The following is a 24494-nucleotide window of genomic DNA, read 5'->3' as shown; positions in this document are numbered from 1 at the left end:
AGTTTCTCCGTTATATTTAGCGGGACAATTGACGTCACCTGATCTCAACACCAATTAAATTCCCCACTAAATTTAGCGGGAAATTTAAATCATGTTGAGGTCACGTAAGTCAATTTTCTCGTTAAATTTAGCCCGGTTACGCCGACGTCGACGCCACGAAACACAGAAAACGCGCCTAAGAGCTGCGCTCTAAAAATAATGTTCTAAAGGCGAATGAGAAACTCTGCCTCAAGATATTTCGGTCAAAAAGGGGGGGGGGGGGGGGGTACGGATGACGGTGCTGCCACTCTGGGGACGGGTGCGCTGTGCAGTGACAACAGACTGAGCTTCCTGACGCCGGGACTTTTGGATGGCATGACGAACCTGCGGAGAGTCTACCTGAACGGAAACAGGGTCACGACGCTGGCACAGGACGTCTGGGCCGCAATCTGGAGTAACCCGAAGCTGGGAGTCGAGATCCTGGGTGAGTGAGGCACTCCAGCCATCGTACATAGAATAATTCTGTCCGCTAAGCTTTTTACTTCGTTTTGTTACGAGGAATGAATGCGCATGTTAGAGTAACAATGTACAGCTAACCTTTATCTCCAAAGTCCTCTAATATATCGAATGCAGTATTTAAGTAGGGATTCGTTAAATTTGTTTAGACGACAATAAACAGTCGTTTCGAGGAGTAAAAAAGAACCTACTTTTGTATCAATTTCCCCGCGGGATTGAACGGGGAAATTGAATTGGTGTATAATGTCACCAGCCGTCAAGCCACGTGACACCAATTTCCTCGCTAAATTTAGCGAGGATACTAACTTGGTGCATAGGTCAGGGGACATTCCCCCCCCCCCCCCTCCCCCAAACCTAGATGAAAAACTCACTCGGTGTATAGGACCCGTGATGTCAGGTAACATGACGTCAATTTTTTCGCAAAGCTTAGCGGTGAAACTAAATTGATGCCTGGACGCTTTACTGCTGCTTTGCATATCTGCCGCCATCTTCCTATCACGTGACCCTTTTGGCATAGCTTACCCAAGTTCCTTGCCGGCGCAGTGCGTCTTTGGCTGCGCCCGCCCCACGAGCCAATCTATTTATTTAATACCCTCAAGATCCAGAGGCATTACAAAGGGAAGGGGCAAAAAAAAAAGTTTTACGATACAAAAAAGTATAGTAGAGAAAAGCAGTAAAATATGAGTGGTCAAATAATAGACCATATTGAATCCTGGTTTGAAAGGTGGCAAATGAAAATCACTCTAACTACTGTGTTGACGCCTGATTTGACGACGCATACTCGAATGTTAGGTTCGGAACGATTCGTGGAGAAGAAGGGTTTAGACACGTGTGTAGAGGAGTCATGTGTAAGTTGGCCCGCTCCTTCTAGTCTGACAAGTGCAACTGAAAAGAAAACATAATAATATCTGCTACAATTTTTTTAAGTTCAGACCGTAGAAAAAGTTCACAGTTGTAAGTGTATTGTGATTCACTTCGCAGGTAACCGCTCACGGGAGTTTCACATAAATCACATTATCATCAAAATTAACAAGATGTACTCCTTTGTCATGCCTCTAAAGAGAGTAAACTCCTGGCATACACGTCACTGGTTCGACCTCAGCTGGCGTGCGCTTCACCCGTTTTGAATCAGCATCAGTTATTCATAGAAGATGCTAGAGGCAGCCCAAAACCACTCCGTATGATTTATTTTCTGCAACTATGAATTTACAGTTATCGTCAGTGCACTTAGAAGGATACTTCAACGAAATTTCGGCGCTTATTTCTTGGTCTATGCGTGCTCAAGAGAGCAGTATCACATCGGAAGCACCATTCTTTTGCTGAAAAAACCCCAAACCAATTTTAAAACGACTTAAACGATTAGCAAAGCGCACCTGGTGGATGTCAATAAAGCCACATTTGAAATGCCTGCCTAGGAACCTTGACCGGTAGTGACAGGTAGGCGAGTCACTACCTTGACTCGCCTAGAACTGTACATGCTCTCCGGCCACCACGAGAGAAGATGGGAAGGAGGAAGACCCGGCCTGTCACCGGGACTCTCTTTCGTGTGCCCCAGACGTCGCTATTTTCCCTTTCAAGATTATAGAAGATTAATCCAGCACTCGAAATTCGTACAAAAGTAGCTTTGCTGTTAGTTGCGGTGGGCCGATCGCTGGCGTGCTTCGGCCACTTCGGTGGATGGAACGGCTAGGACATCCTGTCGACGTCAGCCTCGCCGCAGCTTTGGTCCTCCCAAGACAATCTACGTCACGATTGCGCTGGATATCACGTGCCCTCCACTGGCTGCCTTCGACTGGCTGCACTCCAGAGTGGGCCGTTCATTACGAAAAATACAGCCATCAGGCTCAAGACACAAATGTGCGATTGTCATTTACGAATATTGTGGATCCTTTTAAGCCTATTTCTCAACACGACGGGTGTATTTCTAATTTCGTTGAAGTATTCCTTTAAAACCTAAATTGGCCTCCCCATTCTTTGAGCACGGAGAACACTATCCACCCTAACAGTAATGCACAAATGTTAATACCACCTTTTTTTTTTTTTTTTTTTTTTGTAAAAGATCCTGTTTGGCATATCCGCACCTCACACCTCCCATGGCTTAGATAACTCGAAAACTGCATTAATCTATACGACCAATAGCATGGAAATGTCTTCCTTACTGCTTTCTACTAACAAAAGTACGAACAGATTTTTTTTTTAACTTTCGCAAAGCGCTCGTTACTTTTTACGGCTTCAAATTCAACTTTTTATCCTTCGTTGTTCTTTTCTACTTCTTTGTACCATGTGCCAAATCTTACAGTGACAGTATGTCCCTCCCCCCCCCCCCCCCCCCCCCCCTCATGTAAGGTCGCTCCTGAGCATTTAAGCGGCTAATAAATTCAATGACGGCAGACGTTCTTAGATCAGTGCGGCTGATATGGACATCTGGCAGAAACTGATGACTTTCCCTCGCGGTCGGTGCACGAAGCACGTGGGCTGGACTCGAAGGCGCCCCTCGGGTCTTGGACACGCGGCGTCCTTGGAGACCGCGTCGCGACAAGGGCGAGGCCACGGACCACGCCCGCTGTCGCAATGCTCGGGCCACACGCACGATGCGCGAGATTAGAGAACGCTTCCTGCTGCTTGATCAGGGTCACACGGTTCACGGACCGCGTTGGCGATACAAGCTTCGAGAAGGCGTCTCCAAGCTTGGTTCAGCCTCTCCGTTTGCTCTCCTCCTCGCCACCTGGTAACGCACGCATGCGCACCAGCAACCAATCTGAGCAGCAGGAACGTCTCCGTGGCTCGAGTTGCACCCTCTCTTAAACCTAGCCTCTCTGTACTCGCGCCGTCGAAGATCGCCCACCGGCTCCTAGAGCGGTGGCGCGCTGGGCAGGTAGCGGAGGAGTCGAACGATGCAGAATTTAACCGGAGCTCACGATGACACCCCTCGAGCATGTCGCCGTGGGAATGTGTCCGTTCGGGAGGACGCGGGTGGGCTCGTCGAGTCCGTGGGCGCATTATGGCAGCTTCTCGGAAATTCTCCGGGTCAGGGGATTACCTGGCGGGTCACGGCTCTTCACGCCACCGTTTCTTAGCCTTATGTTCGTCCTCAGCCCGCTTTGCCCCTTGGTGATATCTTTCTATCCGTAAGTTTTTTCTACGAATTCTATTTTGCGCGTTATTTGCGCTGCACCTTGATGTTAGTGCGTTGGTGTTTCAATGTAAAGCGACGATAGATAATTCGAACGTCATACAAGGTTGAAAACAGCAAGGACTTCTGTCCCTGACTCTTAATGCTTGAATTATTTATTTATTTATTTATTTATTTATTTATTTATTTATTTATTTATTTATTTATCTAATGGGCTAACAAATCTATGCATCTGACATGGGGCAAGGCGTAGTTTATTGACATACCAGCCACGATGCCCACATTTTCTCCTGATTCGCATTTTTTTTCCTGTTGCGATCACCGCGCTTTCATTTATATTTATATGTTTGCCGGGAGCTGTCTGGTAAGTGACTGCTTTCTAAATTATATTAATTTGAAGGTAACATTATTTGATTGCCGTTTTTGCTTAAAGAAGCAAATGCGCGACAGTTACCCGCCCTTTGTTTCTCTTATTTCGGAAACGGTTGCGATTTCTTTTACTTTTCTAGCTCGCTCTCTATTATCCGAAAGACAGTACTCAAAGTATACTCCTGACAAAACGCATATGGGAAGCGGTAACTATATTAAATTGCCGGATGCGTGGCGGAGTGGCCACGCGCGCGGCTCCCACCCGGGGAATGGGTTTCGGACCCCTCGGCCTGGTTCTTTTTAAAGCGAAAGACTTACTTGTCCCATTACGCAAAATGCCGTCGGCATTGTCCCTGTAAGATGGCCATAAAACAACGTCATCAAGCACGCGCCTCGGAAATAGACCAGAACGAAAAGCACAGCAACGGAGATGCTTTGTCACGAAGGCCGTCGTGAGGCTGGCGGGGCTCGCCGCACCTGCGCGGTGGGGCCGGGAGCGTGATCTCACCGCCGTGTTGCGAAAAGAAAACATGGCGCGCTGCTTGTAAGAATGCGCTGCTTGCAGGAATGCTTTGGCATTCCGACACGTAAGCAGACTTGCGTGTCTTCAGCGAGTTTTTGCTCCTCGGTGCTTAACCTGCGACTGGGTAGTAACTGAGCTCGGAACTACCTGGTGCTCAGGGCGACGCACACAGCTTTAACGCCGCATTGCTTTGAAGAATCCGTAGCGGTAAATGGAGCCGTAGAGCCACCTTCTTAAGTTGGCGCGATCTTCTGTAGCGAACTGCATGAGCAGCAGGTCGATGCTGTTTCCCGGAGGAAAGAAGGCTGTTTGCGATTTGGGCCCATCTTGAGGGTTCCTCAGACGGATTGAGGGCTTAAGCTTCCTGTAAGAGCACTATCTCTCCTGCGCAGAAGAGTAGAGTCGCGAGGCTGCCGCTGCTGCTGCCCTCTGAGTAACCATTTTTTACTGCGATGGCTGGTATGGGGTCTTACCACCCCTGGATATTGCCGCGGGCGCAGCTGACCAAGTAGCCAGCGCGCCCGCGGCATAACGGTTATCGCGCTTGTCTTCCACGCTGAAAGCCGCGGTTCTATTTCGTGTCTTCGCGTTTTTGTTGACGCTGTGATGTTCTGGTAAATTCGAGAACCGTCTTGCTGATTCCAGTTTAGAATGCTCTCCGCACCAAACCTTCTACGCCGAATAGGCACATAGATACTTTACCAACTCCGGTCTAAAAACATGCTTTTCTTGCAAGGCTCGTCAAATAATGAGGCGCAGGAGAAATGCAGCATTCTGTGTTAAGTCCTTATTTCGAACTCTTTTTGTTCGCCTTCCGCCCATTGAAAAAGCATGGGGGAAGGGCCTTAGAACGCACCTGGTATCGCTGCGCCGCAGCGTTCTTCCGCAACATGAAGTTCGTCTGCTTTCCTCTCTGTTACCATAGCAACGAACGCCGAATGAATAGAAGCACGGACGGTACCGCCGCGTGAAGCTAGCAACAGCTGACGCCATTTTACGAACGCCGTCTGCTGGCCAAAGCCGAACGCGGTGTGTCAGATCAACCGCCTCCGCCGGTGCGCCGCTAGCAAAGACGACGAAGCTGAGACACGCTGACGGCGATCGAGCAAGCAACAACACCGCGGGCGACTGCAACGGCGGCATTTATTCGGATCAAAGGCCGCCTTCGCCGGTGCGCCGCTAGCAAAGACGACGAAGCTGAGGCACGCCGACAGCGAATGGGGGAGCAACAGCCACCGCGGGACGACTGCAACTGCGGCATTTATTCGGATCAAAACGCAAAATAAACAAGAACAATTTTTATTTGAATCATAACACCCGATATCCAAATTGGGGACCACATATTTTTGCTGAGTCTTTCCTATGAACTTTTTACAGACACGGTGTGCCGCATTCAAAACACAGCTCCGTTTGCAAAATATAGGGGCCTTGAAAAGGAACGTTTAGACCGCTACCAGAACCTATAACTGACGTAACGAGCACTTCACGAGCGGTTGGCGCATAAGTCGTCTTTAAGCGCGAAACACATGTACGACGAAACCGTCCGATCCGACGTGCGGACTGCCGGATTGACCTTGAGGGGAGAGGGTTTTCGTAGCATCGGAGAGCGTTGAAAACCCTCGCCTCCGACCGTCGTATTGCGCGGTCGGACGTCGGATCGGACGGTTTCGTCGTACATGTGTTCCGCGCCCTATGCATGCAGGCGGGTGACGGGCTCAGCGCAGCGGATCACTCAAAGTCACCGGGGCCGTCAGAATCCTCGCCCTGTCTGCGTCGGGGCTCTAGATTTTGGCGGCCGCGGCGACGAACGACTGGAATCTTTCAGTGTTTCCGCGCGCCTTGTCTCTCCTCCAAAACATGAACTTTGCAAGTTGACGAGTGAATTGGTGGCTCTCGCGCCGTCCAGATGGGAGAGAGTTTTTTACGTGGGCCCAGGTGCAATCCACCGTATTGGTGTGCGCACCAGTGTTCGCGTCGACAAAGTGCAGCTTGTGGTTGCCGGTGAGGTGCGTGAAGCGAGCGTCATCTGCAAGCTTGCGGTAGCCAGCCCAACAATCGGTGATTATTCTTGTTCCAGGGCGGACCCACTCAGCTATTAGCCCTTGCACGGTTTTAGCGTCACGGTTCTCCTCGGGAACAAAAAAGCAGGACCCGCTGCAACGCGCCACATCGCCGAAAGCCCACTGGCCAGGCCTTAAATACCCGCGATGGTACTTGTGCCGACCGAACATACTCTCGTCTAGTTCTACAGTCACGCCTTCGCCACCAATCACGTCTGAATGCTTAAAGACGGCATTTACCACAAGCGTTGTAATAGAGGTTGGGGGGGAAAGGGGAGAGCCAATAGAGCGCCCAGTGCGTACACACTATTGGCTCTCCCCTTCCCCCCCCCCCAAACTTCTATTATAACGCTTCTCCTCCTCCTCCCGACAAAAGCTCGCCCAATCAGTTATTGTCTTACTTGCGATATCAGCCTCCCGCTGAATGACGGCCATCCGTCATTCAGGTGCCATCCTTCCAAAAAGGAACCGCTCCGTACCGAGACCTGGCCCCGGCACTGAACTTTGACCGGCTTCCTCTTGGGCACCTCACGAGTCATCCACACCCCCCCCCCCCCCCCCCCCCCCCGTGTAGCCATCCGCAGATCTAGCGCGGACTTGCAGCTTGTCATCGCAGCTTCGCACTCTGGACACGCACAAAAATCCAGGAGCCAGGAGCAGGCCAACGCGCTAAAGCAAATTAATTGCTTCAAGAGGGTCTTTCATGGCGCCATGAAGACGGCACAAGTTGAACGCCATGGCACTGCGATGCTCGCCTCTGGAAGAATAAAGCACCGAGGGGGAACTGCGCGCTTCTTTGCATTTATTATTTTTATTTCATCCGCCATTTTATACCTCGTGACACAAGTCTAACAAACTCATTGGTTGAACGGTCGGACCACACCATTGCGTGACAAAACAAACGCCAAACCAGAGTCCTGCCAAACGTATGTCCACAGCATAGAGTTATTATAATGTACGCTAGAGGTTCAAGTGGCACTAGTGCGCTGACGCAAATTGAAGCAGACAGCAACCAGTCGAAAATGGACTTCCGGTAATGCATTTCTATGGGAAAAAGTGAGTGCATTTTCTCCCTGCGCTCGATCATACGAGCAAATATCCCAAATATTTCGTACGTACTAGGTAGCTTGGAACATTTCCCATTCAGGCCGACAAAATAATTGGTCAGTTACGGCGTTTTTCTCTTGAATTCATCACACTAAAAACGGTGCTAAAACGGCTTCGTACGTGTATTTATGTGCACTGTCGGACACTGTTAGCGCGAACGCGACGTCGGCGATTCCCAGCATGGGGGATATACAGGGTGTCACAAAAGAAAATTTACACGGTCTATTTTACCGCAAAAATAAACTAGGCATCGCCGAACGCTCCTTCCCCGCCCAAAGGTAGAGCTAGAGGTCACAACCAGATGCCAAAGTTTCAGTCCGATCCGATAACTTAATCAAAAGTTATAGGTGATTTTCTGAAAATTTCAATGGGAAAATGGAGCCCATTTATGCCCGTTTTCGGTTTCTGGTGCCATAGAGCCCCATGTGTTTGAAAACTCTGTCGGCGGCCATTTTCCCATTGAAATTTTCAGAAAATCACTTATAACTTTTGATTAAGTTATCGGATCGGGCTGAAACTTTGGCATCTGGTTGTGACCCCTGGCTCTAACTTTCGGCGGAGAATGAGCGTTGGACGATGCCTAGTTGATTTTTGTGGTAAAAAAGACCGTGAAAATTTTCTTTTGTGACACCCTGTACATGTCAAACGAACGAAGGACATCTGGAAAATCAAAAGCGACGGCAAGAACTACGCAGCAACACCGGATCAGTAACTCGCAGTGCATGTACGATCAAAATAAATTGAAGGCCACGTAATCTATTCCGATTTTAAATAAGTGAGTACCGCTTTATTCTTTCTGTCCTGAGCGAAGCTGCGTGTTTTACGTTCAAAATATCACCCGCGCGCTAGACATCTTTGAGAACAAGTGCGCGATAAAAGCTGCCCGGCAGAGAAAACAATACGAAAAGACACCTTTCATATCCCACGGACTTTATTCTCTACGTTGAAGGTTTTTATCCGCTCATGCACGACGGGATCATTTTCATACGGTGACAGGACTGGCATATTATCAATATACAAGCGTCACCGGAATGCTGGCGAGCCTTGAACACACTCTATATTCCTTTCGATCGTAATTTTGCTTTGAATCGTCGCTTGTTTTTACACACCTGCTGCGGAACACACGTTTGGGACTGAAATGCAGCGAAGTTAAACATTGCTCACTGATGAAGAAAAATGCGCTAACTAAAGCAATTACACTTTTACAATGTTAATTAAGACACATACTATTCGGTACGACCGAAGTAACCAAAGTGTTCCATGTTATTTTCCTGCGAAGAGACGAAATGCACGCGCGTTTTCCCATAGGAATGCACAGGAGCACCCCAAAAGTAGACTGGTTGCTGTCTGCTTCAATTTGCGTCACGGAAGTCGCATAGACACTAGCGCCAGTTGAACCTCTAGCGTACATTATAATAACTGTATGGTCCACAGACGACATCGTCACAGAGAAGGGAGCAGTCGAACCCAAGAACAAAATGAAGTAACAAAGTGAATAAAAAGAAAAAAAAAGAGAAAGGAGCCGTTGGAGTTTCGGACGGCGTCTTTGATGAGAGGAGCTGCTCTGGCCAGGGCGGCCAGAGCAGCCGTGCTGCTCTAACTGCTCGAAATATGGCTTTTTTTGCTTTCTTTTTTTTTTTTTTTTTTTACTCTACAGGGTGCCACAACCCTTATTTGAAGCTGATTTGTTAAATCAATAACAAACAACGCGTTGGAACGGAGGAGGAAGAGAGTCGTGGCGTCAGAATTTGATGTGGTAGAAAAGAAAAGAAAATAACGAATGCACAATACATACCGTATACCAAGACCGTTATACTCCGCATGCACTTGGCGAGGCCTTTCAACGCCGCCGACGATCGTTAAGCTATTTATTTTGTTTCTTCAGATTTTTATCGTGACGACTAATCCACTGTGCCTCAAAGTCTCCAGCGGAGATTCGGCAGTTTTTAATGATTATTATTATTGTCGTTTGAAGGGCACTCTTCGTATGCTGCTTCGTTCCTGACGCCATAAAAATATAAGGCGGGATTACTTTGCACCACGTATAAAAAAAAAATAAAAAAGTTTAGTTCATGGTCGGATTGGTTTGTGGATACAATTAGTCCAATAAAATTAGTCCAATAATTGATAAGTACGATTATTTAGCTTCATTATTAGCATCTTTTGTGTGCATGCGTGAAATACGGCACCCAACGAGAAGACACGAGAACAACGCTGCAACTGCTGGACCATAGACCACTTTTAAGAAAATGCGCCGCAAGACAGGGATATATACAATATACAAGAAGTAGACTATTTAATGTCACCAAAATCCTGGGCGGGGAACGCAAGACAGGGATATATACAGTATACAAAAAGTAGACTATTTAATGTCACCAAAATCCTGGGCGGGGAACTCTTGGCGGTATCAGTGTATCGTTTTGAAAGCGATACAAAAACAGGTCGGGGACACTGGACTTCTGGACCAACTTTGAGTGCGTTCGCGTGTGATCTGTGTGTATGCCATTCTTTCTTTTTAGATTGTAGGTGCGAAAAATCCACATGGACTAGAGCCTGAGTAATGCAGAGTTGTTACTCAGGCCCCAGTCAGTGTGGATTTTTCGCGCCTAGAATCTAAACAGAAAGAATATTTTTATGGCGTCAGGAACGAAGAAGCGTAGAAAGAGTGTCCTTCAAACGACAATAATAATAATTATTAAAAACTGCCGGATCTCCGCTGGAGACTCCGAGGCACAGTGGACTAGTCGTCACGACAAAGATCTGAAGAAACAAAATAAATAGCCTAACGATCGTTGGCGGCGTCGAAAGGCCTCGCCAAGTGCATGCGGAGTATAACGGTCTTGGCATACGGTATGTATTGTGCATTCATTATTTTCTTTTCTTTTCTACCACGTACAATTCTGACGCCACGACTCTCTACCTCCTCCGTTCCAACGCATTGTTTGTTATTAATTTAACAAATCAGCTCCAAATAAGGGTTGTGGCACCATGTAGAGCTAAAAAAAAAAAGAAGGAATATTCCGAGCAGCCAGAGCAGCACGGCTGCTCTGGCCGCCCTGGCCAGAGCAGCTCCTCTCATCAAAGACGCCGTCCGAAACTCCAACGGCTCCTTTCTTATTTATTTCTTTTTTTTTTATTCACTTTGTTACTTCATTTTGTTGATGGGTTCGACTGCTCCCTTCTCTGTGACGATGCCGTCTGTGGACATACGTCTGGCAGGACTCTGGTTTGCCGTTTGTTTTGTCACGCGATGGAGTGGTCCGACCGTTCAACCAATGAGTTTGTTAGAATTGTGTCACGAGGTATAAAATGGCGGATGAAATAAAAATAATAAATGCAAAGAAGCGCGCAGTTCCCCCTCGGCGCTTTATTCTTCCAGAGGCGAGCATCGCAGTGCCATGGCGTTCAACTTGTGCCGTCTTTATGGCGCCATGAAAGACCCTCTTGAAGCAATTAATTTGCTTCAGCGCGTTGGCCTGCTCCTGGCTCCTGGGTTTTCGTGCGTGTCCAGAGTGCGAAGCTGCGATGACAAGCTGCAAGTCCGCGCTAGATCTGCAGATGGCTACGGGGGGCGGGGGTGGGGGGGGCGGGAGGGGGTAGGGGGGGGGGGGGGGGTGCGGTGTGTGGATGACTCGTGAGGTGCCCAAGAGGAAGCCGGTCAAAGTTCAGTGCCGGAGCGCGGTCTCGGTACGGAGCGGTTCCTTTTTCGAAGGATCGCACCTGACGCTTCTCCAGCTCATGAAAATCATCCTCCGGATGCCAGAACCTATAGCGTGCACCGTCATTCAGCGGGCGGCTGATATCGCAGGTAAGACAATAACTGATTGGGCGAGCCTTTGTCGGGAGGTTGTGGTAACTGCCGTCTTTAAGCATTCAGACATGATTGGTGGCGAAGGCGTGACTGTAGAACTAGACGAGAGTATGTTCGGTCGGCACAAGTACCATCGCGGGTATTTAAGGCCTGGCCAGTGGGCTTTCGGCGATGTGGAGCGTGGCGGCGGGTGCTGCTTTCTAGTTCCCGTGGAGACCCGTGACGCTAAAACCGTGCAAGGGCTAATAGCCGAGTGGGTCCGCCCTGGAATAAGAATAATCACTGATTGTTGGGCTGGCTATCGCAAGCTTGCAGATGACGCCCGCTTCACGCACCTGCACTTTGTCGACGCGAACACTGGTGCGCACAGCAATACGGTGGATTGCACCTGGGTCCAAGTCAAATACTCTCTTCCATCTGGACGGCGCGAGAGCCACCATTTCACTGGTCAACTTGCAAAGTTCATGTTTTGGAGGAGAGACAAGGCGCGCGGAAGCACTGATAGATTCCAGTCGTTCGTCGCCGCGGCCGCCAAAATCTAGAGCCCCGACTCAGGCAGGGCGAGGATTCTGACGGCCCCGGTGACTTTGAGTGATCCGCTGCGCTGAGCCCGTCACCCGCCTGCATGCATAAAGACGACTTATGCGCCAACCGCTCGTCAAGTGCTCGTTACGTCAGTTATAGGTTCTGGTAGCGGTCTAAACGGTCCTTTTCAGGGCCCCCATATTTTGCAAACGGAGCTGTGTTTTAAATGCGGCACCCCGTGCCTCTGTGAAAAGTTCATAGGAAAGACCGAGCAAAAATATGTGGTCCCCAATTTGGATATCGGGTGTTATGATTCAAATAAAAATTGTTCTTGCTTATTTCGCGCGTTTGATCCGATTAAATGCCGCAGTTGTAGTCGTCCCGCGGTGGCTGTTGCTCCCCCATTCGCTGTCGGCGTGCCTCAGCTTCGTCGTCTTTGCTAGCGGCGCACCGGCGAAGGCGGCCTTTGATCCGAATAAATGCCGCCGTTGCAGTCGCCCCGCGGTGTTTTTGCTTGCTCGATCGCCGTCGGCGTGTCTCAGCTTCGTCGTCTTTGCTAGCGGCGCACCGGCGGAGGCAGTTGATCTGACACACCGCGTTCGGCTTTGGCCAGCAGACGGCGTTCGTAAAATGGCGTCAGCTGTTGCTAGCTTCACGCGGCGGTACCGTCCGTGCTTCTATTCATTCGGCGTTCTTTGCTATGGTAACGGAGAGGAAAGCAGACGAACTTTATGTTGCGGAAGAACGCTGCGGCGCAGCGATACCAGGTGCGTTCTAAGGCCCTTCCCGCATGCTTTTCAATGGGCGGAAGGCGAACAAAAAGAGTTCGAAATAAGGACTTAACGCAGAAGGCTGCATTTCTTCAGCGCCTCATAATTTGACGAGCCTTGCACGAAAAGCATGTTTTTTTGGCCATCCCGCGTCCTGTTTTTTTTTACCCGTAACATGGGTCTAAAGTATCAAACTGCCGCCGAATGTTTCAAAGCCTACGCGTGTACAAAGAAGGCTCCGTGTGGCAAGCCGCGATCAGTCTCGCCCAAGCGCTCGGTCCTGCTGTTACGCCGCTATCGACGCCCGCGATGCTCTATTGTTATTTTCTGTTTCCTGTTTTTTTCTTATTTTTGGGCACAAGTTTGCCCCATTAAGCGTTTAGTTTACTTCACTTTTCGTCGCCTCATCATATGTCATTCGTGACAATATGACGTCCGTAGTTCATGTTGTAGTTGCAGTTGTAGCAGTTGTAGTATTTGTACTTGGCGATGTATGGTGTCCGTCGTCGATGTTGCCAAATTACCCTGTGCAAAATAAAAAAAGTATAAGCGATGATGTCGCGTCGCCAAATACTTGAAAAAGATTGCCCTCCACCCGCAGGGATAAAAAGCCTCGGTCTGATGATGTCGCCCCCATCTTTAATCATTAGCTAATTCTGGCCCTCTTAAGATTTGGAGACGCGGTATAATCGTTGATATTTTAACATCTTTCAACATCCTAGTTGTCCAGGCTCCTTTGGCCGGGCGTTCGTGGCGCGCGGAAGCAACCCGTAAACCATTTTCAACTGAGGCCGAGAGTAATGCAGCCAAACTAGTGGAGTTGAAAAGCCAAGGCTCCATGTATCTTAAAACAAATATTTCAGGCCGCTCCAATACAGTGCAGACTATGCTGTCATGCTTTCTTTTTTTTTTTCTTTTTTTGCAGAGCTGAAGGTTTCTGTGATAACGGACGGTCAACGCGGCACATAAGCGCTAAGGACAGCACGTGACGGAAAAGTGGGCGCCTAGATGAGCACTGCTAAGGGTATTGGACAAGCTCAAAACACCCGAAAAGATATTTTTACTTTTTGAGCCGAGTTTTACTCGTGCCGACCCTGCAAGACTACGACCCAAACGCGAACACAGAACGGTGGATATCGTCAGTTATTGGATTGCTAAGCAAAAATATGAAAAGTCCGATTGAGCCATCCAGTCCCAAACAATGTAAGCAGACAACGTAAAAACTGACTAATTAAGCAGATTTTCCGTCGGGCAAAATTGCTGCAACCTTGATTTGAGCGAGTTGCCTTTCGTGGCCCGGAAAGTTTATTAAAGGAGCTGTGCAACGATATTCAATTGGAATGCTTTTCTCTCTACACGAGCTTAATGGCACACCTGGGACTCAAGGATACTCACACGCAACGCCATTGTCAAAGAAACTCCTTTGTTGCGGTGTAATTTCAAGGACAAAAGCGATCATTTTCATTCAATCTCTCCTTTGCAAAATTTGATGACGTAACTCGGGGGTCGCAGTACACCCAAGTGACGATATTTGAATGCGGTTCATAGATTGGACCCGAGCATTGCGTGGGCACTCGACTTGGGCTCGTGACAATTGCTAGCTCGAGGAGCATTCGGGTTGTGAGCCGTGTCCAATCGCTGCAACGATGACAACAGCCGAGCCATAACAACGTCTGGAACTCAGCGCGTGTCCTGCGCTTTGCCAACCCCAGCGCGTGGCTATGATCAACACTGGCGGCATATAATCGGCTCCAGATCACGTGGCCGCTTGTTCTGGGTGCGAGTTGAGGGGGTGAACGCTGCTCGTTTTTCTTTAATTTTTTTCTGGGACTTCTATTGCGTGGGGTGAAAAACGAACGCCTGTTTCATAGGTCATTAACGTTAGGGATCCGTTTTAAGCGGTATTTGCGCAAAGTACAAAAATTGTTGCATCGCTCCTTTAAGCGCTTCGTCTCGGAGCCGTTTTGCGGCTACCGCCAGGATAACGCTCCAACGTGATAAGACACAGCTGGCATGTAGTGTGTTACTCTGGTGAGCACTATGCATTCCATGCCTAAACGAAATCTATGGACCATTTTCGAAACTTGACTATTTGGGAAATAACTCCATCTACAGTTGCAATTCCCAATCTCACACTTTTCCTATGACGACGATGTGAGCAAAACATTGCCAGGCAAGGTCGTACTTGGTCTGTCTTATTTAACCTTTTAAACTCAGATTATGATCTCCTATTTTGGGCCACTTGGTTTATCGCGTACAATAAAACGCCGCCGAATAAACACAAGTACAAAGTTAGATTGACTTAGGACAGTTAGCGAGTGACAGAGCAAGCGGGTAACCAATAATGAGAAGCCAGATCAACTGGCAGTGCTCGTTTAAATGCAAAATAAAATAGCGGAAAAGAGACAAAAAAGTTGCCCAGTAATGTCCATTCCAAGGCAGTGCTTGCCGGGTGGTGAAATTCGTCACAAGATTCTGGGGATGTGGTGAAATGCTCAAGCCTTTCGTCTCCATGTTACGTGAACCAGGGCACCTAAGAAAGCCCGGTGAAATCCAGGGCAAAATGGCTCGTCAGCCCAAGCCACTGAAAAAGCTGCCGTTTCCATATTGAACGAGGCATCGCGAAGCAGCACGAGGCGCCGCTCGATTCAAATGAAGCCATAGAACCGTGCATTAATCAGGAGAAATAAAATATCAGCAGTCCCGTACAGTCAGCAGTAGAGTCAAACCGATAGCAGCGACACATGACGGCGAAGTGGTTGGCCATCGGCGTCGCATGCGAGGGTTCTCACGAGCGCACCTCACTCTTCCACCCGCGACGAACGGGGAGACGCGTAAGCGTCGCAGTACAGCACATCTTTCAGCGTCTCACAACAAATGTGAGGCAACCACTCGTCGACGCTGACGCAGGCGTCTGCTGCTTTGAGCCTTGCTCTCGTCAAGCTTCAGCGCGTTTGCTGCTTGGAAGGCCTCGGGGCCGTATGTGGAGTTCGTCTTCTTTTGCAGGGGGTTGTGATGACGTCAGAACGCCTAGCTTTGATTGGCTCTGATTGAAGGATAGCAAGGAGACCTCAAAGCAGGCTGCTCACTATCCTTCAGTCAGAGCCACCCAGAGCTGGGCGTTCTGACGTCATCACAACCCCTGCGAAAGAAGCAGACAAACTTGCGTTCCGCATGCGTAGAGAGTGTGGTCATTAATTGGTAATAATGGGACAAGAGTAATGCACGTCATCGGCCCAAATTGTTTTAACGACGTCGAGCGCCCTGATTGACAGCCCTTAGAACCAACCACCAGCCACGAATATTCCCCTAGCGTAGGCAGTGAGCTTAACATTCACCAATCACAATTTCTGGAAAAGGATATATTCAAGTAGTATATTTCAGCGCGCTAGAGTCGAAATTTGCGACTCTTCGTACATGAAAGAGCAACGCACGTGATGTGGTCGTAACGGTGCTGTTCAGAACCCACTCAATCTTTCTTTTGATTGCGGTCGCAGCCGTGGCCACTACAGAGTGGGAGGTATAGACGGCGTACTCGGCTTCGTTGGAGTTTTGACCCTAACCCCAAACGCGCACACCATGTTCCCAGTTTCACCTCATGTTTCGAGAAACGTTTCTCGGGAATGTCACCTTTTCTGGCTCAGTAAACGCACTCATTACCTTGAAACTCCCTATTTCCGTCATCCTCTGACAGTTCAGTCCGTGAGTGATGACGTCACAACATAGCGCTCCGCTCCAAACAAACCGTTGCTAGGGCCGTCGTTATCGGCAAATGCATGGGGGCTCGACGTGTGGCTCAAAATTATCTGATAAAAAAGTAAATAATTTTGTAAGCTTTGTGTCTTCAAAATATCTCATCATGGAGACTTTTTTCTCGTCTAAGTACCATCAAGCGCTGACAGAAGCACGTAATAAAGTTTCACAACCTGTTTCGCCCTGCTAGCAGACGAGACGATGACTTCGCGGGCTCAGTGGTTCTTTCTGTGGGCGCGCGCAACTGCGTTGAATACACTTAGTGAAGATCGACGAAACTTCTATGCTCGGGGTCAACTTTGCTATGCTCGGGGTCAACTTTGTGTAGAATTTCCGGAGCAAAGATTGCCCGTACACAGCTATGGCCGACGCTGGAGGTGGGCGAGCGCGCGAACGCCTTCCCATAGAGCTCGCTTCCGCAATCATTTGAGAAGGTAAAAACAATGCGACGACGAACCACGTACGACGAGTACGTGACCTGTATCAAGGTCGAAGTGCAGGCCAGCACACGTTTCAAGGATCTCTGACAGCACAGTTGTTTCGGTGCACATCTGTCTGATCAAACGAACTGTCCGTAACACATACATATTGCCGCGTGTTTGACCAAGAAGGAACGCTTTTGCCTTTACCCTGCACCTCTACCCTAAATGTCGCGGATCGCTCGACGAGCGCGTGTACTTAAATTAAAGTTTTGATCAGCGACGTTGTGCCAGAAACAAAGGAAGGAACGCGTCGAAACAGCAGCAGCGCACGTCGCCGCGTCGGTGGGACAGCTGGCTGGAGCGTAATATGTAATTCGTAGTTGGAAGAATCGGAGCGAGTCGGCAAAGCTCACGCACGACTCCATATCTACTGCACACGGCACCTCTGACATTCAACCTAGATCTTCGAAACCGATTAGGCAAGCTCATTGTGGCCTCCTTATCTTTATTATTCGGGGTAACATTAAACACGAATCTTCTAGATATAAGCAGAAGCGTTCCTCCTCGGCAATGCTCGCGGCAATATAACTTACACGACGTTAATATCCAGCTCCTTCGCTTTTTGGGATCTTACTTAAAACTGAAGGATCAGTAGGACCTTTTTTTTTCAGTGCGAAGATTACAAGCGGGTGAAAAATACACACCCATATTTCCAGCCTGAAAAAACAACTCCGTGTCTCAAACCGCTCATGTTAAAGTCAAAATAACTGCTCCTTCATTACAGTGCATGTCAACTGCAAAATACACAAGAGGGCCCGACGCTGCTTTGTTATCTTATTCTAAAGAAATTTTTTCCTCACTGTATTTTTTGCTCACCTCCTTCATACGCGCGATGGTTCTCGAGAGACAGTAAAACACACGGCGAAGTGAAGAGTAGAGTGTACCCACCCTCGGACAAACCATGGACTGACATCAATTACAAACTGTCACCTTTTTTGAACAAGCTGAATGTCAAAACATATCTTAGCCATAGCTTGCTATTTGAAGCTTTAATGATGATACTGTCGACCTTGTGAACTTTAGGCTTCGTGTCTTATGCGTACTGTGTTGACTGATGTTACAGGTTACCTTGGAGTCTTTTGACTGTTTTTTTTCTTCGCCCTTCTGAACGCAAAGAATGTTTTCATTTTAGACTTGATTTTGTGAACACTGCTTTGTACCGCGTTGCTGTCTCGGAGCTGTGGAAGTGTCAAGCTGCACGTGTTGCTGGTTTTTTCCCCAGCCCCTATCTTTCCTGGTGAAAGAAAAATAAAATGGCATATTGATTTATTAGTCGAATATGGGCTATAGACAGGTTTAATTTAAAAAAGTATAAGTAAACAGCTAGAAATACATATAAAAAATCATAAGATCGAGGCACTCTATTATCATGTCCTCTTGTACTCTGCCAGAATTATTGCGACTACAAACTTTATTGTTAACTAATATTTAGCAAGCGATCGCAATAACAGAGCTTACAATTTGTTTCCCGGCGCTTTTTCTTATTTTTTGTCACCTATTTTCTTGTTCTAATTAAAAACGGAGGAACTGTATTGTGTGTTTAAGGCGTCTTTACATGTAAAGATTTCTTTTCATAAATGACCTTACGCTTGTGACCCCTGGGGGCCCCCATAATCGCCAAAACCTCTCACACACACATACACATGTGGTTAGCGCCGGGCTTGCTAAGAAGGCGCCATAACATTCAACACAAGAAAGCAACGCAACTTCAATGCAGTAATAATTGTGCCCAGAAGACATTTGAAGACGCACACGGGTGCACTATTTTTCTTTTTTTTTTTTTGGTGAAATTGTGAGACACTTTTTGCGTTATAACGCACGCTGTACGGCAGGGCTCATATTTGCAGAACACAACGGTCACGTGTGACTCTAAATAATAAAAAAAACAATAGTTTTTTTTTTATGAACTCATCACAAACATTTCAATATGCATTTTGGGGTATATGTAAAGCACAGGGCTTCTCGTAAAAATTAATATTAAAAACCTTCTTGATTTACAGCTATCTAAGCGGCTAATATTCGCCATGGATATTAGAGACTAACAGCCTTCCAATGTTTCCAAAATCAGAGTCCAGCGTGGGAGCATCACAGCGCAGCACCCACATGGTCATAGCTTCGGAAAGCAAGCGAAACACGCGCCATACGCATGAGTTCGGAAAGTGGCACCGACCAGAAGCCCGTTTTTGGAACGGTCCAGGGGTGGCCAAGCTGCAGGTCGCGAGCCGCATGCGGCTCTTCGCGTGTCAAAGTGCGGCTCGCTCCCCTATCCTCCCCCTCCCCCGCCTCCCTCCCGATCCCACGAGCACTTAAAAAAATGGGGCGCGTTTTAAATTGAAAGACAGGTTGCGGTTTGCTAGTCATGTGCTACTGCTACCTTATACGTACAGTTCGACTGCTTTTCTCTCGGATAGATTGAAAGTAGGTCGAGTTTCGTTTATCACTGTGGAGAAAAGTTTGCCCCCTCCCGCGGCTCTCTGAAGTTTCGTGGTTTAGTCAGGGACTCTTAGGCCAGGTAAGCCTGGCCACCCCTAGTCTATATAGTACGTATTGCCATTGCTAGCGGGATCTCGTGCCATAATTTCGAAGTAAATGTATTGAGCACGCTCCTACTATACTTTGTTCACCCTCAAGTTGAGACTAAAGTCACTAGATCTTGGGAGGCTAGCGCCAAGCTCAAGTTTTGTTGAGACTGCAGCACGCAAAAGAGCTTGAGGTCGCTGGTTTGAAACGTTCTTCCGCAGAACGAGTGCTCGCGTTAGAAATGTATGTCTCAAAGCCTGGAGTGGAAGTTAGCTCGCGCTCGCAGTGTTGGCTGTAGACTCAGTTTGAGGGTGAACGGAGTACAGGGCCGCAATCTGCAGCACTTAGGGTATAATTAAACTCTATTACATCAATCACAATGTACAACGTGAATAATGTACTTTCAGAGATCGCGGATTCACACTCCTGCAGAAGAACGTGCGCGCGAGCGAACCACCCAAGAGATCTCATGCGGCAGATTCACTCATGCGCAACAATAAAGCGGGTTGAACCGAAATAAAATAAAAATACTGCATTTCTTCAACCCAGTTCAAAATAAAAAGCTATCTCCGATACATGCTTTCGTCGGCAATGCAAGCAGAGCGGAAGCTCCAATCGCGAGGCGGTCGTCTTCAACAGCGCTTGGACCGCATTTATATCTGATCGAAGCACGAGGCTCGCGCATGGCTTTATTTTTGCTCACTCAAGATGAGTCCTCGCGCGAGCGCTAGTTCCATTGGTGGATTCCTTTCAATGAAATTCAAGAAGCCGCTCGTCCCGTATTCGGTTAGAACTGGCGATTTGTGAACGCTAATTTACCACTTAATAACTACCACTTTCACCTACAGCGTGGGTGGATCAGTCTGAACCACTGGACACGAGCACTGTGAATCAGAGGCTGTGACAAGTAGGCTCATATGTATATGTCATTACTGACAACAAGCAAAAAGTTATAGTGGATAGTTTTTCGTTAACGCTCTTCTCCGAGCCCGGCCGACTGCGGACGCGCGCTCCATTAGGCTGGTTCACACGGCCCCGTTCTTGTACATTGCGTCACGCTCGAGAGCATACGCCAAAAGTCCCAGGGACATCTATGCTTTATGTGAAGCGCGCCGACAGGTTCAGTGAGATAGCCTGGCACGCGACATTCGCGACACAAATGCTTCGGCGACTAAGGAAACGGTGCTGTGTGAACTTTCCCGGTTATGTTCCCGGTCTTCGCGAAAAATATCCGATCGCGACCGGGGTAGGGGCAAGAACAACACATCCATTATACGGTTGTAGTGCTGTGCAAAAAAAAAATCAGTTTTTTTTCAAATGTGTTTTAAATTAAGTCGGGTCCCGTCCGATCGTCGTGAAGTGACTGTCTTCGGCACCGGGAACGCGACAGAACAGCACACGACAAAACAGCACGCGACAAAACAGCACGGTCAAAACAGCACGTGTCAAAACAGCACAGCGTCAAAACAGCACGGCGACAAAACAGCACGCGTCAAAATAGCACGCGACAAAACAGCACGGCGTCAAAACGGCACAGCGACAGAAGAGCACGTGCCAAAACAGCACGGCGTCAAAACAGCACAACGTCAAAACAGCACGCATGTAAAAAGGGTGTGATAGGTAGCGTTTTATGAAAACAAAACAGAACGTAAAGAAAAAGGGTTGGACATTGCATGCCATTATTTAACAGCTAGTGGAGAAACAATAAAAAAAAAAAAAAAAAAACGTACGCTGGCGGCGACGGGATCGCCACGTGCATTTTTTTTTTAAACTTCAAACGCTATATTTAGGGTTCAGCGTTTTCGGGTTAAACCGAATATAACTGGTAAAAGTACGCCGAATTCATTTTTTTATATTCGGTCTTAACTGAAAAAGTTCAAAATTTTCCAGGGCGTTTGGAGTGGTGTGTGTGTGTGTGTGGGGGGGGGGGGGGGGGGGGGATGTGACTCATAACTACGTTTTAGAGTTTTCGGATAAATTCGAAAAACATCCGCCTGTAAAAGTTTCGTCTATTCGGATTTATCTGATAAACCAGGGCTGGCCAAGCTGACCCGGCCTAAGAGCCGCAAACAAACCCCCGAAACTTCTAAGAGCCACGAGGGGGGGGCAAACCTTTGTCTAGAGAAATAAACGAAACTCGGGCTACTTGCAATCTGTCCGAGTCAAGAGCAGTCCAACTGTACGTAACGTAGCAGTAGCATACGACTACCAAACCGCAACCTCTCTCAATTTAAAACGCGTTCCATTTCTCTTTTTGGAGAAGTGCTCATGTGACCGGGAGGGAGACGTGTGTGTGTGTGTGGAGGGGGGGAGGGAAACGAGCCGCACTTTAACACACGAAGAGCCGCAGCTTGGCCACCCCTCTGATAAACTCTGAATTTCGATGTGTTAATCCCCCCCCCCCCCCCGCCCACACACACACACATATATATATTTTACAATTAATGGTTTAATCAGCGCGTAGAGTAAATGTCCTGGGAAAATGCCACCACACATATCTTTCGAATTTCGGTCAGGACAACAGGTCATGTACTATCGGGTCAAGACAAAAGTCACTGTTTATGTTTCCGGTTTGGGTCATACCATTTGTGCCTGAGGGGAAGGAGAGGTTGTGTTTTTGTAACCGCGAAAGCTATGGACCATAGAAATTACATAAAGTGAAAAAGAGGACCAGTTGAAACTTCTCTATTACATCCTTTTCCACTCTATCTCTTGCGGCCGCGCCGTAGGTTGATGGAATAACATGGAATAAATACAGGCTTCCCAGCGACTACCTCCAGTAGGTCATTGATCTTAAGGTATCGACGCTTATCGAAATAACACTTGTGTGCCACTTTTGTTCTAGGACAAACTAGTATTGCCAGTAGTAATGACACCAACGCCAAATCCAACTGAAGAAAATATTATTTGATACAATCGCGTTTTTTTTTTTTTTTTGTCCTGCGTACGTTTACATTTGGATATTATGTGTTTATTTTTACTAAGAAACACTGCGAATTCGAGCTCCGAATTTCGGAGAATTCGGAATAAAAAAAAAAATAAACTCCGATAAACTCCGAATTTTCGGCAAAAAATAAACTCAGAAAAACACCCTCCGAACTTGACGAAAACTAAACTCCGAAAACACGGAACCCTACTCATTACTGCCCATATGACCACTTCCTTTCGCAGTTTTCAGTTAGTCTGCGAGATGGGTTCAACTTTCAACATAAGCTTCGGAGGCGCAGGGGTCCTAGGTCCAAATCTGGGTTTTTCACCTGATAGAAATTTGTGCCGAATTCTTCGTTAAAAGAAAAGAGTTTAATCGTGAAATCAAACAACGGAAATCAAGAGCATCCGTAAATGCCGCGCATTGTTTAACACCCCTAGCTTCCGTCTATTAGAGCAGGGCATAAATACGAGTGTTTTGTCATTTCTGCCGTCGGCGCGAATGGGGGAAAACGCACCGAGTACGATGCTTGCTAATTTCTCCATTTTTATATTAGCCTCTCCGACCGAAGTGGTACTGAAGCTCATGCTCGTCCTGTGTACAAATACGAGCACACGACGACAATGCCAGATACGATAAGGCCCCAGTGCATTTTACAGAACAAGTCGCGTCGGCTGCCAAAGACGGCAACAAATAAGGAGACCAGTACCCTGTACTCAATATACATTTTACACAAACGCTTTTAATTATTGCATTTTCGTTAGTATACTGGTTTTCTTCAATAAACCTAATATAACTGAGAAGTTTATGAGCCTACAAATATTCACCGCAATAAACCGAAATATTTTGTTTGGAATAAAAACCAAAAAAAAGTGCGCGGAATTTCAAATAATACAAACCGAAAACGCCGAACCCTAACTATATTGTCAATGTCATGTTTTGACGCTGCACTGTATTTTCGCTGGGCTGTTCGGACGCTGTGCTGTTTTGACGCCGTGCTGTTTTGGCACGTGCTCTTCTGTCGCTGTGCCGTTTTGACGCTGTGCTGTTTCGTCGCGTGCTATTTTGACGCGTGCTGTTTTGTCGCCGTGCTGTTTTGACGCTGTGCTGTTTTGACGCGTGCTGTTTTGACCGTGCTGTTTTGTCGCGTGCTGTTATGTCGTGTGCTGTTCTGTCATGGTGCCTTCGGCACCCACTATTGGATATGCTGCGTTATTTTTCTATATTTCTAAATAAATCCCGTTCGGATAACGCGGCACCGTGGGGTATAATATATGCTCTTAGATTGATGAGACTCCTTGAATTTCATGTTGTGAACGGGGAATAGTCATATCTTTCGGCCATCTCGTGTGGTCAAATATTTTCGACAGTAACGACCATTGTAGATTCATACGGCTCAGTCTATGACTTCGTAAAAAATCAACATAAAATGATTCAAAAATCCCTGTTGCATTTATTGTGTCGCGCACGGTCTCACCCAAAATGGCTTTTATTTGATTTTTTTTTTGTTCCCAAAACTGGCACAATACGTCTTTAAAGGCCTCGATAAATTATGTTCGTTATAAAACACAAAAGTATCCCCAGTCTCGGGTTACAACTATGCACAAAAGAAACAATGAAACGCATTACCTTGGCCGCCACCAGCGTCCTGAATTGCTCCTACGCAGGCTACCACAGCCCACTCACGAGGAAACCTACAACTCAGCGCAGTCAGGCAACACTGACGTACGCCCTCAGAAACAAGGACGCGTGCTGTAAATCGCTTCGTTCGAGATGCCGCTGGAAAGGTTGTGGAAGGGTTGCCTTGCTGCATGCCCGCCCCGAAGGAACAACGCGAAGCAGCGGGTTTTTCAAACAAGAAACTATATTTATAATTATAACATATATGGCTTGTCAGTAGTAATGTACAACGCAGCATAGCGTTCACATACATGTGTCTGTGCTCCCGGACCATACACTGTTAGCAAAAATACCACGCCCAGACGTGTAAACAGTTGTCCCATAGCGGACACGTCGA

At 47.6% G+C, this 24494-nt stretch overlaps 1 protein-coding gene across 1 annotated transcript in view; it reads left to right on the top strand.

Moving 5' to 3' along the window:
- LOC8028175 (nyctalopin) overlaps positions 1 to 24494 on the top strand; it is a 109224-nt gene that overhangs the window by 74992 nt on the left and 9738 nt on the right. The window contains exon 6 of the mRNA XM_002410601.5: positions 312 to 463. Within this exon, the coding sequence (XP_002410646.4) occupies positions 312 to 463 (152 nt within the window). The remainder of the gene's footprint in view (positions 1 to 311; positions 464 to 24494) is intronic.

This window comes from Ixodes scapularis, unplaced genomic scaffold (genome assembly GCF_016920785.2).
Source record: "Ixodes scapularis isolate PalLabHiFi unplaced genomic scaffold, ASM1692078v2 PGA_scaffold2__306_contigs__length_199485367, whole genome shotgun sequence".
In the NCBI taxonomy this organism is placed as follows: Eukaryota; Metazoa; Arthropoda; class Arachnida; order Ixodida; family Ixodidae; genus Ixodes; species Ixodes scapularis.
The sequence above is the reverse complement of the archived record's forward strand: the minus strand, read 5'-3'. Positions and strand labels throughout refer to the sequence as shown.